Source organism: Aphis gossypii, chromosome 2 (genome assembly GCF_020184175.1).
Source record: "Aphis gossypii isolate Hap1 chromosome 2, ASM2018417v2, whole genome shotgun sequence".
In the NCBI taxonomy this organism is placed as follows: domain Eukaryota; kingdom Metazoa; phylum Arthropoda; class Insecta; order Hemiptera; family Aphididae; genus Aphis; species Aphis gossypii.
Genome location: NC_065531.1, coordinates 21,019,436 through 21,037,481, shown reverse-complemented (window position 1 = coordinate 21,037,481; position 18,046 = coordinate 21,019,436). Strand labels below are relative to the sequence as shown.

Below are 18,046 nucleotides of genomic sequence, written 5' to 3'. Positions count from 1 at the left end.
TAACAAAGATATTAGTAAACCATTTATTTTATAATGATAGAAAATTTGCTATTTCTAAGTAAAATATAATTAATTTAAATAGTTATATATTCTTCTTAAGAATTTCTGTGTGGGTGAGAGGGTTGTCCTCTGTGAATAATATAATTGGTATATAAAACTCTATAACCTATAACCTTTAGAACAATACTATTAATCCAAATTTCACTAAAATATAATATAATATTTATTTATTAATACATAAAAAAAAAAAAAATCTGTTAAATGATTTTCTTAAGCATTTTCTGATTATTTGCTTTTATTTAACATAAAATGACTCAACTTTTAGAATCAAATTATTATAATTAGTTAAATACTCAGCAGTCTCAAGTCTCAATAAATACATAAAATGTATGGTTAAATTCAAAGTTTATACCTATGAGCTTTTAACAGCTTTTAACTAATGCTTGTTTGTAAACTGTTAATATTTTGTTTAAGTATGTAATTATTGCTTACATTGTAGTGGTTTATTATTACGTTATTCCTTTATATTTTTAAAAACAAGTATACTTACCTTGTTTTTTTTATATATAATTAAATTAATTGTATTGCTAAAATATTAAATAATGATTTTCATCATATATATCTAAATCAATTGGCACATGACGTGTATGCAATTCACAACAGTTAAATTTAAAATACAAATAATTATTTTCAAATTGTATTTATATCCAACACATTTTTCTTAGAACAATATATTTATTATTTATACACCGATATACATGAACTAATAATTTTTACTTTTGTAACGACTAACGAATTTATTATAATGCTGATTTCTGAGCATAGCGATGAATGTATTGATTTAAATTGATGTGTTTTTATTCCATCTGTCATTACATTTAAGGATAATAAAAATGATTTCATTTTTAACTTAGGGGCTGGTTTTTGGTAAAAATTTGGATCTAGTCGATCTTTTTGGGAATCAAAATCAAATATTACATGGTATTATCAAATATCGCCAAATTTAAATTCGTATGTTAACATTTTCTGCACCTTGTATAATGGTATAAATATTTTTGACTCTTATTTTGAACTATTAAAAGGCACGAGGAATTTTTTATTTTTTTTTCTAAATTATTATCTATAAAATTAGTTACATATTATTGACATACCTATTTAATACAAGGTTTCTTAAACGATGTTATTATACCTAGTTTTATAAAAGTATAAAAAAACATTTAACAATTTTTTTTCATGTAGGTACATTTTAAATTTAAATTATATAATATTAATAAATTATTTTCTAACTGACAATTTTTAGATCTACAATAATTATTAAAACTAAGACTGTCATTTAATATATGATTTTTTAAATAAAAAAAAATAAAAATATACAATTACAATTTTTATTATGAAAATTTTAAGTTCATATTTGAACGGAATTACATATTTTAACAATGAATAACATGTCTATGTTTATATGTGCAGGAGACGCAATGGACTATGGAGAACAATTTATACCTTAATGGCTTAATGTTAATGTATTGAATTATTTGAAACGATCAACGTCAGTGATGAAGATAAATGTCAAAACTTCAGATCCACTAGAATTGGTAAAATGATATCGTAAAGTCGTGATATAATATTATTGATATAAATATTTAGTACTACAGTGAAACCTCGATAACTCGAATCAGTTACGGATGACAAAAAGACTCGAGTTATCGAAAATTCATTACAGAAAATATATATTTTGAGGCTGGGGCTAAGGCATTCCTCCGAATTATCGTAAATTCGACTTTAGAAGTTCGAGTTATCGAGGTTCCACTGTAGGTATATATATTATCGTCGTCTCGTGTATTATTCTACATTTCTGCGTAAATTCATATTATCATATTATATCAAATTTATATAAATTGGGTCTATTGATATACCATATTAGTATTATACTACTATATACTAGATCTGCATTAGACTACGACTGCAGCGTTATTAAATTATCGTGGCTGACAATAGTGAACTAAATAATATTGGTTTTGGATAAAGGTAGAAGGTAGACATACAAGTATACAAACTATAATATAATATACTTTGATAGAGTTATAACTATAGAGATATACCTTTATTATGAGTAAGACATTTTTTTTATTAAAAAAAAATTCAGGATTTGTGAAAAATAAATTTGTAATACAGTTATTAAGCAAATGTTAAACATTTAATGTTTAATAGATTTTAATTTGTTTCAAGTAGGTAAATTTGTTCATGTCAATTAATTTAAATAAAATAGTGTGTGAAGATAGTAGTAAAAAAAATTTGTTGAATAATAATTAATAGGTTTGTCTACTATTAGTCAACGATAGACCATTCTATTCTTACTTAGCGGTTTAGTGGTTTAGTGGTTTAAATATCTACACAGAAAGAGTTATTTATCATCTATAAATTCCATTATTAATTATTATTTAGTATTAACCACGTATAGGTAATGAAATATTATGTAAAATGTATTTGGCTATTAATTAACCAAATGACCTACTACAAAACATAATAGGAATGATAATAATTATTAAATTTGTTTGACTTGTGCTTTTTGTGTGTGTCCTTTAATCTTTATAGTGTTTAGATCTCAGTACTAAAGCCTTTGTTATATTTAATTTAAAGGTGCTTTGAAAATAATGAAAAAGTCTGCTTAGGTTACCCAATTTGTATTTAATAAAATAATTAATTAACTAATAATTAAAATAACAAATTCTGCTGTACTTAAAACTTTTAAGTTTAATGTTATCATTACAGGATGGCTTTAGTTATTCATTTATCAATTTATCAATGTTTTAATATTTAATTTAGGCTATATAGCTTATTATATATAATAACCACAGTCTTATTATATTACTAGTGTGGTTATTATTGCTTTTAAATATATTTTTCATTAATTACTCAAAACTTACTTTTATACTTATATACGAAGAATATACAATTTAAAAGATAAAATGACAGGTTATTTTTATTAATTTATTGATATTTCTAGGAGAAGTTATTTTAGTGCGAATTTTGTTTACGTCCTACTGACACGCATATCGCAATGAGATTTCTTCGACGTCGTTAGTTTTTCGCGGAAATATGTAGTATAGTATATACACTAAAATTTAATTTGAGATTAGTATTACAAATTACACAATAAAAACGATAAAGTAAAGGTTACCACCGTCCATCACTGAACTAGTTAGTAGTTATATAGTTATATAGTGGTTACCACATTAGCGGTGTTTGATAGTTTTTGATTCTAGAAAATTATGTCTGAAAATTACAGTGGTTCAACTATTTATTACTAAAGATTAGGTGTACCAAGAATGATACACATACAAATATAATTTCTCGTAGTTGTGCGAAATATTGTCGAAAATTTTCCATATTTGTCAAACCTATAGAATTTTTTTATACTTCATAATAATATATGCTTTACATAGTATCGGACCATTTTTAAAATGTTAATTTGTTGTAGTAAACAATATATTATTTATTACTATTTATGTCGAAAGAATTTTTTTTCATTGTCTTCTTGTCAACCATAAATCATATTTTTTGAGGATATTAAAATTCTATTAGAAAAATTTTGGACTATCATAATGTTATATTTATATATTATTATCATAACCAATGTATAATTAGCCTCTCTTATGTACTAACCATGCAAACCTAATTAAAAAAAAAAAATTATGTTACTAATAGTGTTTTCCGCTAATAAAATATTTTAAAATCTAGGAGTAAAGCATTATTGGTAAACATACTTTGTTTACTTGTATGTGTAAGAAATTGCATACACGATATCTGTATTTTGTTTTCAATTAATTTCTGTGTAGATGAGAAATAAATAACCATAAATCGTAGAATTCGTTTTTACACAAGAAATCAATCATAAATAATTTATAATATTATTATAATATTTACATACTGCTAATGTAATAAACAAATAATACTATTGCATAAGTATCATAATATAGTGCGTTTAATAGTACCAAATAGTTGTACACTTATTGTGTTAGTTGTACTACATCAACGGCAAGATCATACTTTTATCCTTAAATTTATTATGGTTACTAAGTATATTGTGTTCTTTTAAAGTTTTTAGTCAGCAAAACATAATTCATATAAATATTATACTATGCAATATATATTTTTGTTTTAAAAATAAAATCATTAATCATCAATGTTATTAGGTTGTATTCAAGTCTTACCAAATGGGTCATTCTAAGCCTCATATCGTATAATGCCTTTGAACAATAATATAGATTTACATAAAGTTGACAATATTCTACTGTGTTGACTTTAATATAAATTTTAGTTTCCAGTAAAATCTAGGTTAATAGTAGCATTGGTATTTTTAAATTATGATTGAATAAAATATCTGAAATATATTTTTTCAATTGCGTTGGTAGTTACGATTTTTTAGTATAGGCGGTCTGAAGAATAATATAACATAATAATTTCACAAGTTCCTATAACCACCCGTAGATAATTGCTAAAACTATTTGATGTGAACCTATCATAATTTTTAATTATTATAACATTCTATCTACACCATTATATCAAATATTCTTCGTTTTTCTTCTTTATCTTCAAAAAAAAAATAATAAAAATGTTTATATCAATCTCTATTACAATTTTTCACTTATAAACAATTAAATAAAGAAAATATATAAGAATATTATAAATTCTCTATACTGGAGAAACTCTTTTATACACTATACCCCACCGCCCGCACCACACTATTCCATCATGTATTATTGGTCACTGTTAAGTTATATTATTTTATTATGCCAATTCACTTATATTATGTTGTTCTTATAATATTTAACCATGACATATATGTCATATACGAGTACATGTATGTGATTTTATGACCAGAGTTGTTTATTTTATATTATAAGTTAATACAATTTTCTTTCTGAGATTTTTTGTTTCATGCCTAATAATTTTTTTTTACAACAAATATTATTTATGAATAACTTATTGTGTATAACCATATTAAGTATGGGATAGTACAATATATTAATATTTATACTTTTATTTTTCTATTTTTAAGTTCTATAGATATGATTTCTATATGCAAATTGCACATTTTATGTGCATTTATATAAAAATGCATATTATAATTTTTATAATATTTAAATATTCGCTCAAATTAACCTTTAAAAAATAAAAAAATGCAATACAAAACTGGTTTTAAAAGAATGATTATTAAAGTATTTTAAAATAGATTTTATGTCTAAAATGAAATTAAAAATAATTATTCAAAGAATAAATTTCATGCATATTATATTTTCGTCTTTCAACTTTCATATTTATATATATTTTCTTCTGTATAACGATTAATTGAAATATGAAAATAATAAAATTATTGGGATTTATCCAATAGAAACAATTCGCCCTTTGTCAATTTTCTAAGAGAAAGAGAAATTACTAGCTAAGTTGAAGGTTCCGAATTTCCGATAGATTTTTGATAATCATTTTGAAATATTTTTTGTGAGAAATTATTAAATATTAATAATGTGTAATTGAATATAGTACTTGAATTTAATTATTTTATTAATTCAATTTAATCTTATCATCGTTATATTTTAAACCCAAATAAATTATGAATACTTATTTTCTCTCCGGTTCTTGTATTATATTTTCAGTAATTTAATAAATTTATATGTATTTTTTAAATATTCTAGACAACATAATAAATTTTTAAAACATGTTAATGTTTCCTGTTATAAAAATTATATGTTATAATACCTACGTAAATAATTTTTTTTAAAGGTAAATATTATTTGGAAATAAAATGTATTGAAGTTAATCAATTTCTAATAATTTTCAAAATAGTATGCTTTTCTAAATCTTTAAAAGCAGAATTTATTTATATATTCTGACTTAGTTTATCACCTTCTGTGAAAAAAACCATTCATGCAAGTATACAAATATAATTTATTTATTATTTTTTTTTTGTGTAAAAAATAAATGTAAAAACATTTTTATATTGTAAAATATAACGTTGATTAACATGAATATAATTCAAAACTCTAGTAAACAATTTCAGGGTAAATTAATTTCAATAATAAAATATTTAAAATTTTGAAACATAGTAAAATTGATTTATTCTAGTTTTTGATTCTTTAAAAATAAATAATAATACAAATATCACGTGATTTTATAATCATTATTTTATTATACTTTTCTGATTATATTATATATTATGGTTTTATTCGTACAGAAGATAGATTTATTGCAAGATTTTATTCTAACAAAATTATGATAATAATATATTATGTATAAACTATTTACAAACTTTATACGTTTGTATAAAAAAACAGAATTTACAACTTTTTTTTTTAACGTCGAGAATGTACGTACACTCGCTTTCAATTCGGTATTTTGTAAATTCGTTCATAATTAAATACGTTTAAGTATAATTAGCGTCATAGTCAGACAGTCAGCATAAAAGATTCCCTACCGCGATAATGGTAATAATAATATAACTATGTGACTGTTTGTAAAATCCAAGGTACGAATTTGGAAATCCTGGTACACACGCCGGGTAGATTGGCCTCTGCACATCCAATTCCCCAACTTATGATTCCGGCCAAAAAATAACGCCCATCTCTACCCTTAACTTGTAATGGACCACCAGAATCGCCCTTAAAAAGTTAATAAATACTGTTATTTTTCTTAATATTGTATTTTAAATATAAAATTTGGATTTTACTCACTTGACAGGAATCACGTCCACCGTCGTCAAATCCGGCACACATGAATATGTCTGGTATATATTCGTGTCTACCAGCTCTCAAAAACATACTTTTACACTTGTCGTTACTAACTATTGGTACACTCACCTATCGAAATAAAAAATTAATTTTATAAAAGACACATTTTATTTATTATGAAAGTTAAAAAATTAATATATTAAGTACAATATTATTTACCTAATACTATAAAACTTTATTAAAATAAGTTGGAGTTTAGGAAATTACATTACTTTAAACATCGTTATTAGTTATTACGATTATTTACATGTTACAATTATTAATATAACAGTTAGTTTTATAAGAAATGTCTGTGTAGATATTCTTAGAAACAAACACCTATTGCACTAGACTTAATCCATAAGTTTATGTTATATAGACAATAATATATTTTGATTTTTAGATACTAAGCATACCTATGTATGTACCTATTGATTTTACAATGTTTGCTTTTTGCGTGAAGAAACTTTTGATAGCAGAAAAATGCTTCAGTTTTTATCTTTAAGGGTGATTTATTGGTAGAAAATTGCATCTAATTTGTATTGTACGTCTCCGCTCAGAATTGTGATCATTGAATTCAAATTTAATAAATATATTACAATCATTCAATCAGTGGCAACTATACTTGATATTGGGTAATGTTATTCCTTATTTCAAAAGAGAAAGAGTTATTATTTGTTAATATTTTATTTTTTATTTTTATATGAGTGTATAATAAATAAATATATATATATGTAATGATTATCTATTTAATATTGTGTCGAGTAAAAATAAAAAGTAGGTAATAAAGAACGATGGAAAAAATATGCATAATTAAATTACAATAAATATAAACATCTATACCTCTTGTAACACAGAAGGTAAAGTTCCTCCTTCGCTTAATCGCCCCCATCCAGTTACAGTGGCATTTTCGCCTATAAGAAGGTCGTCTGAGCCAGGTAAACATATAGGCACTATATGAGGTGTGTATTTTACTGGTGCTTCTAACCGCACCATGGCCAAATCATACTCGTACGTGAAAAAATTGTACTTAGGGTGCACAATTTTCCTGGCAACTGCACGTTCCACAAACGGATATGGTTCTTGGTCTGATGAAAAGTCGTACTCGCCGACTCTTATACGAATTTGTGATGTCAGCAAGCTATGATTATTTTACAGAGTAATTAATTATCCAAACATTAAAATAATGATAATAATAATAATATTGTTTACTCACTCATCTACACAATGACCAGCTGTCGCTATCCAGTTTTCGTTTAATAAAGCTCCACCACATCGATGCGTACTAGAAAATCCAAAGAACGACGTCCTTCGTACAGACACCTATATAATTGATATTTTTATGGTTATTTCAGATATTGTATCATTAAATAAAAATAATGTGCACAATATTGTTTACCTGCCAAGGCCAGCTGCCAAACGCAGAGTTTCTTCCGCCAACAATGCGGACTTCGTGCCTTGGGTGCAAAGGAGCCAAACCACAAGCTAAGAAAAACAAATTGTATAAATACTCCAATCAAAATTATATATGTAGCTTATAACGTACGCATTGATTTTTGATTAGTCTCGGCCGATACACCCGGCTTGGCGGTATGTTTCTCTGGCTTACCCGGAACGGTGGTGGGTATGACCACGGGACTAGTTGTTGTACTTATAACTAAAGGTTTACTAGTGGTAGTAGTTGTAGTGGTCGGTGGTGGAAGAGTGGTTGTAGTTGTACTCGTTGTCGTAGGAGTTGGGGTAGTAGTTGTAGTGGTAGTAGTAGGATTAGTGGTAGTGGTAATGGTCGTCAACATTGTCGACGATGGTACAGTATAATATTGTGGTCTGTGTTGAGGGATTGGCCTTGGCTTGGTGATGAATGTATGATGATTACCCATACTCGAACTCCAACTAGGTCTAAAAATGTAAATATTTATTTTTAAGTAACAATAGTTTTTAGAAATAAAATAATGTCACATTTTTTTCCAAATATTTGTTTTATGCGAAAAAGTTTGGTGTAATTTTCACACATATAACTTGCCATGACATACAAAGTCATTGATTTGAACCTCGGTACAGCGCAAAAAATACTACTTCGTAATTACCCCGCCAACGTTTCCATTGCTCTAACCTGCCACCCCGCCAGGTCCACTCTACTTGGAGTGATGTTCACTCACTAGTCACTTTAAAATTATCTTATTTAGAGAAAGGGTAGTAAACCGCTAAACACACTCTACCCCTACCGAGCGATTTTGAGAAGACATTGACAGAGACCGATAAAGTCGTTTTAATGAAAAAAAAAAAAAAAATCAAATTTTGTATAAACAGGTAGATTTTTCAATTTAAAATTATTAATAATTATAACATTATACTATTTTTTATAAACTGATGGTGTTTTCTTTAGTGTTTAGTCTGTCGCGGTTTTATTCGACTATTAAAACTAGAATCACTGAAATGGTATTTTCAACTGCAGCTTGCCTAAACGGTCCGGACGAGTAAAAATACTATTAAACATGCACATACCTATTCGACCAAACCGAGTCCACTTTGTTCTCGCTGTCGTCCACTTCCTGGACGGGCGGCCGACCGGAAGCGAACGTCGGCGGCGGCGTCGTCGTGGTAGTCGTAGTCGTCGTCGACGTCGTCGAGGTGGTCGTATACGGCTGGGCCGCGGGCCTGGACAAAAAGTTGGGCCGGCTGTTCGATATGAAGTTGGTGGACGGTACGCGGTTGAGGTGCGCCTGCGACTGCGGCTGCGAGTTCGGCGTCTGCGGCGTGGCCGACGCCGGCTGGTAATGGTACTTCTTGTCCACCGACGTCGTCCCGGCCGCACCGTCACTGTCGCCGCCCGGCCGCGTCATCACCTGCGACGGCCGGTGGGGCCTGTGGTGCGGCCTGTGCTGCGGCCGCTGCGACACGCCGTTGCCGCCCGGTTGCGTGAACAGCACCGCGGGTTCCGACGAGTCGGGCAACATGGCCAGCTGCGCCGTGGTCAGGTTGTGCGCGCAGCAGCTGCCGAACATGAACGTGTCCACGCACATGCCGATGTGCCGGCCGTCGGTGTTGATGCACTCGTACACGAACATGCACGTGCCCTCCAGGCTGTTCACCGAACATGGTTTCTTGTTGATCTTGTAATCTGCGACGTAAGTATAAACGCATCGTTATTGTCATCATAGTCATCATAATAATAATAATATTTCATAATAGTGATTGTCACGATATAATATTAAGAACGGTGGAGGGCTTGACTTTTTTGAAAAATTCGCCGTCTAACTCAACCTGGGTGGGAGGGGTTGAGAGGAGAGGGAATATCGTTTTTTTAATATTACCGGACCGCGTTATATTACGAAGTATATGTAATATGTATCCTGCAGAAAGCAAGTTCCATTTTATACCATTCGACTTATTGTGGGTTTTGGACGGCAACAGTTTGACTATCCGTCTTTTTTTATACGCGAGTAAAAATTTATGGGCGGTCAAAACGAACACGTTGAGGTGAAAGAAGTTGGTTATCTTTCTACGAGGAAGGATACTACGAAAACTAGTACACCGATATGTAATAAAAGTGCCTAAATAATGGTGATAATGTGTACTTTATTTTCAAATAAAATTTATTTTTAAATTTAGACTTTTTCATGTTTTTATTGCTCAGCGGAACTTGCTTTCTGGTTGTAACTCGTATATTACACAGCTACTCTATAGAGCGTCTTTTGTTCGAGGGGCAAAATGTAGGCAATTTATTATCACGTAGTCCGACGTGACTATACGTCAATATAGGATGTCGTGACAAAAAGTGTTGTCTTATTGACGTAAATCATAGAAAATTATTTGCACTCAACAGTTAAACGTTTTGTACTGTTAGTTTTAATCACGAGTACTTGAATGTTAAGTCGATTTACCCGTTATCAAACTTAGAAGTTAGAATTTTGTCCAGGGCATCGTGTTTGTTTTTTATTGATAATTTAAATTTGAAATGAGATAGCTATTTAAAATATTTTAACTTTGAAATCCTCATAACTCACTTTGAAACAGGTAAATTTACTAACAGCATCATAAAATGGATTCCGCTAAATGCAAGTTTGTTATGTTTTACGTTAGTAATACGAAAAAACACATTATACTGGTGTAAAGTCTGTTTTGGTCAAAAAAACTATATTAGACTTAAGTAGTGACAGTGAATAATGCCAATAAATTGATAAAAAATTATCATACTTTATAATAGTAGTAGTCAAATTTTAATTTTTGAAAAATAATTTAAGTTCGTTAACCTTGTTTCAATGTTTTGTAACAAATACAATTTTGACGTATTGAGTAGTTTTTGTAGTAATTATGGTGCAAAATTAATGTAAGTACCTACTTAGCTTATAAAAATGTATTAAATATGTAAGTTGTACACTTTACAGATCAATAATACAAAAAAAAAAAAGAAATGGAAAAGTTTTTCCTACAAAACATATATAAGACAAATAATTCAAATTTTTTTTCAAAAATTAAAATCGAATTACTAGAAGTGAAGGGTATTTAATTTCTGACAAAAGGTTATGAAAAATTCAATCGCTAAAAACCCTCTTAATTATAGTAATATCTCATTGATCGTGTATAAAGGGAATTTGTAAATTATGTATATTATTATTATAAATGACATTTTGGCGTAAATCACAGAGGATGGTGGTAAATATGCTTTCATTACTTTATCGAATATTTTATTGTTATCAATCAATTTAAATTATATGAAAAACTAAAAACCTCACAGAAAAAATATTGAAACATGAAGTTTTATTTTTTGACATTAATTTAAGAAAAATCAATAGAAAAAAATGTCCAAGAGGATTGCCCTTCGTCGTCCCCTCCCCACATCCCCTTGAGAATTCCAGTGTGTTTAATTATTTATTAATTGCAATGCTATCGGTGGTGATGACAGCAGAACGGACTTATTGAATTGTAAAAGCTGTAGGCAGTTGGTGATGCGTGGGATAACGATCGAAAACATTTTTCGAAATATTCATTCTGCTATGTTTGAAGATACTTTTTGCAATTTTAATTTACCATTATCAAATATTAACACAAAAATCACTCTTCAAACAAGTTTAGAAAATGTTAATAGATATAGGCAGTAGGCACCTTACGTTTTTCCGTTTCACCTACTTGCTCATTGAATGCTTTATATTCGATCTTGTATAATAATCACTCATACAACACAAACCATTTAAAGTCGTCAATGAATCGAAATAATTGTGTCGACAACTGTAATTTGTTTTGGCTCAAAATTATATACGTTTTTAAACGTTGAAATGTTTTATCGTGGCCCGACCAAATCCAATTTTAAAATATAATTATAGTTCCAAAACGGTTGATGCGTATTCAATATTTTAATAACACACATTTTATAACGAACTACTTCTGTGTACAATTTAAACGATATTTTATGCGATGAATTATTCCTTTTTCTTCCGAGTAAAATCTAATTAAAAATGTGTTTCCAGAATTACATAAATGATTGATTAAAAATTAATAAAATACCGTTTCACTTAGTCATCTCGGCATTTCGATTTATTGTAAGATATTGTGATATATTAAATGAAAATTTTAAACAAATTCCGATGTACCTACACCTATATTGTTTTATTATTATTATTATTCTTTTCTTTGTAATATTTAGAGTTTTTACCTAGGTCTGACCGTAAGAGCAACTACAGTCTAAATAATTTGATAGTGCTATACGAATATTACATAATGGGTACTTGTGTTGGTTAAATTAACAATAATTAAAGAATAAAATTAATTTTTGAATACATTCAAGTGTTTTTGGAATACTTCGTGTATATTATTATTTAGGTGTCGGTAACTTTTTATAATTTAGGATTAGATAATACACAAAAATAAACATTATTAACTATTAATTATTTACTGCCTAATAGCTTTAAACATGAATTGGTCAATTAAAACGAATAGGTATAGATTTTTTATTCAGTTTAATTAATTTCTATGACGTTTTCATGCAACATCCAATTCTTTAAACATACTGTAACTAAATTTTAACTCACTGTTAAGCGCTTTGTGGTGATCATGGCCTTGAGACGATTCAAATATTGCGGTCAGTAGAGACATGACGATCCATGAGGTCGCTATTCTCATGCTGGCACGGACCTATATAACAATTCAAAGTACATTCAATAACTTGTTATAAATATATAAATCTATACATATATACGTATTACTACAATAAGATAACACAATAATAAAAACGTTGACGAATATGCTTTGTATGAAAGAACTATTCATTTTTACTTTAATCGGTTTGTTATAAGAACATGTCGACGTATATTATTAAAAGCGTTATTTATGTTAATATTACTCATCAAATTAATTATTGGCAATTTTTTTTTTTACATGCTGAATTTGTTTCTATCAACATCGAACAAAGTCAATTAACCATTATCATTGTTTAGATTTTTTTCTTTTTCAATACTCAATTAACCTGCATTATGAGCACGGGTAAGAGTAGTACCTAAATCTAAAACGTTAAAAGTACGCTCGATTAAACAATAGCTGTCAAAATAATATGTGTGTAAATTATTATCGCGGTCACTCGACGAATTTTCACCTATTAATTGACTCGCTCTAACGCATCATTAACACCACTATACAGTGTTGTAGTATAGTAAACGTTATTTTTGCTTTTCGCAAAGCAGCCAGAAACCGACAGGGCCTGCACTAGAGCACACAACGTTTAGTCTGTGCCCTCTCGGCATCCGATACCATCGATAACAATTATTACGATCGCTACCCTAGAACCTGTTGTACATTGATCCGTCACAGTCGGCTAGTAACAACAGTGTACGTCTATAGAGTTCTACACCCATTGCAGACATAACACTGTTCAGCCATCGAGTAGGTATATAACTTCTCCTCGTAGTATTCAATTACATCACTTTCAATAGTCTATAAAGTATATACCTATATATAAGGTACATGCATATTACTTTATAATATTGTATACAATTGCTATTCGGGCAATGACCTCACTTTTTGTATTTTCAATGCTAAATGCTGTCACCAAAAAATATTCAATTGATACATTTGATATTCGATAAAAAAAAAATGAATTGGTAGCATTTTTAAGTTATTGAAAATAAATAAAATATAAAATCTTTTTTTACACACGCAATCGCCAAACTAAAATGTATTCAATAATAATTATAATTATAGGGTACTTAAAAAATATACATTTCATCGTAAATTATAAAATATATTATTAAGTCGTTAACGCTAAGATATTCAATACGATTTTAAAACAATACCATTAATTCGTTAATATTGTCAGTATTAATAATCGTATTGCACTCATGTATTCAACACATAATATTATAACTTCAGTGACGCACAGAGAAATTTTAAGAGCACGTTCAGCCAACAAAAGTCTTACCCCCTATCTCTCTCTTTGTTTATTTTTTGTAAAAAAATGTTTTCGTAGCTCTCAACAATATTAATTATCTTCATATAGATATAGTCCATTATAATTATTTTATAATATAAAATAAAGCTTTTATGTGACATCAATTATTTACAGCCATCTCCTCTCAACAGCGCATGCAGTTGCATTACTTGGTCACCCGTTTAAACGCCCCTGCATAACTACATTAAATCGTATAATATTCGATTTTATGTGGATACATTGTATACTTCTTTACTCACATTGCAGTTCTAAATTGTAATAATAATAATCTCGTATTCATTAATTGATCATGACTAAAACAATATTAACAGTCCTCATTTTACTTACTTAATTATTTCACAATTGCAATTTATAAAACGATTTATTTTATTTGTTATAAAACTGTGTTTTTAGTTCTAATTTATTTTATTAAAATATTGAATAAATTTTAAAGAAATAAGGCATCATCGTACCAGATAATATTCTAATATCGATTTTTTTTTTTTACTTAGTGTAAAATAATATAATATAAATTACTTTGGGTTTTTATTACTGATAGGCACTGTTCATGTAGGTAACGCACAATCTAAGAAAATTGTATGCCTACGTGGTAATAATAACTAGTTTCAAGATCTATTCCCCCGCTGTTGACCAGATGAAATCAAACCTGGTTGTACTCTACAGCTGAATGTGCTTCTACGTAAAAAGAAAGCCTCTATGATATTAGAAAAAAACAAAATGATTATCCCATATCACATTTTGCGGTTTTATGCATAACATACGTGTATATATATTATATATGTACACTATATACATATACCACCTGCATTTCTTTTGTTTCTCTTGGTCAGACTATGTTTAACTTTTGACCTCTGATTTCATATTTATATGTTATTTTCTGTTGTTCGTTGTTTTTTTTCTTTAAGTTGCTTATGAAATTGAAAATATTATTTAAACTTTTTTATCTTAACTAATTTTAATAAATACTTAATAGGTAATAACAATCATAATTATAATAGTAACTATAAATTGTTGTTGAAAACGGAATTGTATAGATAAAAAAAAATATCAATATCTAATATTTTGACTACAAAGTCGACGTGGGAATAGAATGCATTAACGAACAATTGGGAATCCCGTTTCAAATGTCCCGATTAAAAACTACATTTCTTTACGACTTTTGTATCTGAAGTTGTTTTAACGACGTAACACTTATCCAAATAAAATTTTTAAACGAATACAATAACATTGTCCAATCAGATCTGTATCTTTTATAGTAACTACTATATATTATACACACTGTAGATTACAATCATCTCATATATATTAGAAAGCGATATTCTGATGTATACGATTTGTCGTTGTAATTACCTTATGACCAAACAAGTGTTTACATTATGTTCGACAAAAATATAAACAAATGAACAGCATTTCGCTTAGTCGATAAATTTTGCGCCAATAATCGAAAAACAAAATAAACAAATACCTATAACATTTGTTATTTATTTTCAAGGTATAATGGTTAAGACCACAGTAAACTCCGATTTAAATAGAAAAAAAAACAAATTATAGAATTATTGAATATTTTTTTCCGCCGCATCTAACTTTGTGTATACTTTTTTTTACACCTTCTGTTGATATACACTTAGTTGAATTATTTGAGAAGTCAGTTCATTTTGATAGCAGAAACAACCTATCAATAACCCAGTGATGATGATCGACAGCGATGTGATCTATAAGGTTACAAAGTGAAAGTATACCATGTACGTGACGGGTCTCTATCGTAGTAATTGTGTATGTACTGTGTACAGTATAAAGATAATAAAACTGCATGATCACTGGATGCCCCCTTGGACTGTACATTTTGGATGCAAAAACTACCACGAAAACATGACAGGTCATCTGTGATGAGAATTCCATAGAAATCATTGGATTGGTATATCAACCGGAATCCTTATTATTATTATTACCTAAGCTTTCTTATTTTCCTTTTTACTTTTCTAATGGTTGTATTTTTTCATGCTTATATAAAATCTGCAAAGCTTTAAAAATAATTGTATCTTTTCCGCTAACTTATTATACAAATGACGGTTAAACATAATTTCTGCAAATTCAAATAACACACTTATTTACTTTAATACTCAATGATTTGTTTATTTATTATATTAGAGATAGATAAATTAAAGCTACAGTACTAGATTTTTTAAATGTATACCCCATTGATTTTTTAATTATACATTCTAATGTGATTACAATTTTACTAATAAATGTATTCGTTAAAATGTATGACATATTGTTAAAATATGTTTGTAAATATGGAGAAATTCATGCATAACAATACCTACACGTTTTGATAAAATGTTTTAATCCTGTAATATAGTACAACGATTACATTGATATAAATTTTACTAAATATCACATAGACATAATAATATAGCATTTATTTTCTATAAATTTTTAAACAAGTAAAATTACAATCTTTGTTTTAAATAAGATTAAATAATTCAGTAATATACAGTTAAGTTAATATATATATATTATTTATATTTTTAAGTATAAAATACTTTAAAAATAATAATTTCTTATTGTTGATAAAATTGTATAGTGTAGATCAAATTAAAATAAATAAAATAATTTCAATAAGTAAAATTTAAACTTTAAGTAATCAAATTAAAGCATTATTTCTTAAGACTACTGTTTACAAAAATAATAAATAAAATAAAATGTTTTTCGTAAAACTAATTTATTTTTATTGGTATTCGTGCAGCTAAATGTATTTAAATTTATATGTAATTATTTTTAAAACTATTATTCAGTTTATTTTATAGGGAAAGGTAATTTTATTTGCTTTTTTCATGTATTAAATTACTTAAGTATTTTGATTAAAAATAATTATATTGGTTTTAGGAGTTATAAGTATCATTTGAGCTACAAGATCTCCTCGTAGAAAACACCTGTTACACACTGTTTAAAATTAAAGCGGTCGACGTTAGCCTATTGTGATAACGAGTGGTTATTGTAAGTAACTATTGTCTTAAAGTCAAGTTCTAGATTTAACTACATTACATGTATTCAATCAGATTTATGAAGAATATTATACTACTATAATAAATAGATATAAATTAACATAATATTAAAAACAACAAACTTAAAAAAAAAGTTTTATACACTTTTATAAAATTGAACTTTTTAATTATAATAATACTCATTACTTCATGATTAATTCTTGTATTGATTATTAATATAGTATTTCACATTACACCGTCCATTAAGTTAACTTAACGTATTAATAATTTACAATAATAATAATAATTGTTATTTTTTTTACAAAAAATTGTGTTTTACAGGGGTTTTTATTGTTTTTCGAATAATAATACATATATATTTATATATATTATATACAACACAATAAAAATATGTGTAGATTCGTAAGTATTACTTTTATTACTCCTGGACATGAACTTCCTGTAGCTGTGTAGATGTGTATTATTTTACCATATATTTATAGTTTTTAGATAAATTATCGAATAATAAATCTGTTTTTATTTTTGTATCTATAATATTTAGATTTTTGACACACTCATAATATACTATGAATTAAATTCGTGTTATACGTTCTGATTTTTGAACTGAAAACTGTGGTTGAGAATATTATAACCCAATAAGAATTAATACATCTCGTATATTTTAATTGTAAAATATTCGTGTTGACCTTACAAGTCATGGCCTCCAATGTATAATAATCATGACTTATGAGTATTTTGAATTTGGCACAAACCTCTATTATAGTATTATTAGTTTAAGTTCGAGACATCTAGAGTTGTAAATTTACGGAAAATGGAGAGCCAGTGGTATTTTTAAA

The 18,046-nt window shown here is 27.7% G+C and overlaps 1 protein-coding gene across 1 annotated transcript in view; it reads right to left on the bottom strand.

Annotated features, from left to right (window-relative positions):
- Positions 1–6,159: 6,159 nt before the first annotated feature.
- Positions 6,160–18,046, bottom strand: part of LOC114131044 (serine proteinase stubble) — a 31,897-nt gene continuing 20,010 nt past the window's right edge. The window contains exons 2-9 of the mRNA XM_050200900.1: positions 12,794–12,896; positions 9,270–9,885; positions 8,311–8,663; positions 8,164–8,249; positions 7,981–8,087; positions 7,608–7,905; positions 6,729–6,854; positions 6,160–6,656 (exon numbers count right to left, since the gene is read on the bottom strand). Coding sequence (XP_050056857.1) covers positions 6,498–6,656; positions 6,729–6,854; positions 7,608–7,905; positions 7,981–8,087; positions 8,164–8,249; positions 8,311–8,663; positions 9,270–9,885; positions 12,794–12,884 — 1,836 coding nt within the window. The 5' untranslated portion in view covers positions 12,885–12,896 and the 3' untranslated portion in view covers positions 6,160–6,497. The remainder of the gene's footprint in view (positions 6,657–6,728; positions 6,855–7,607; positions 7,906–7,980; positions 8,088–8,163; positions 8,250–8,310; positions 8,664–9,269; positions 9,886–12,793; positions 12,897–18,046) is intronic.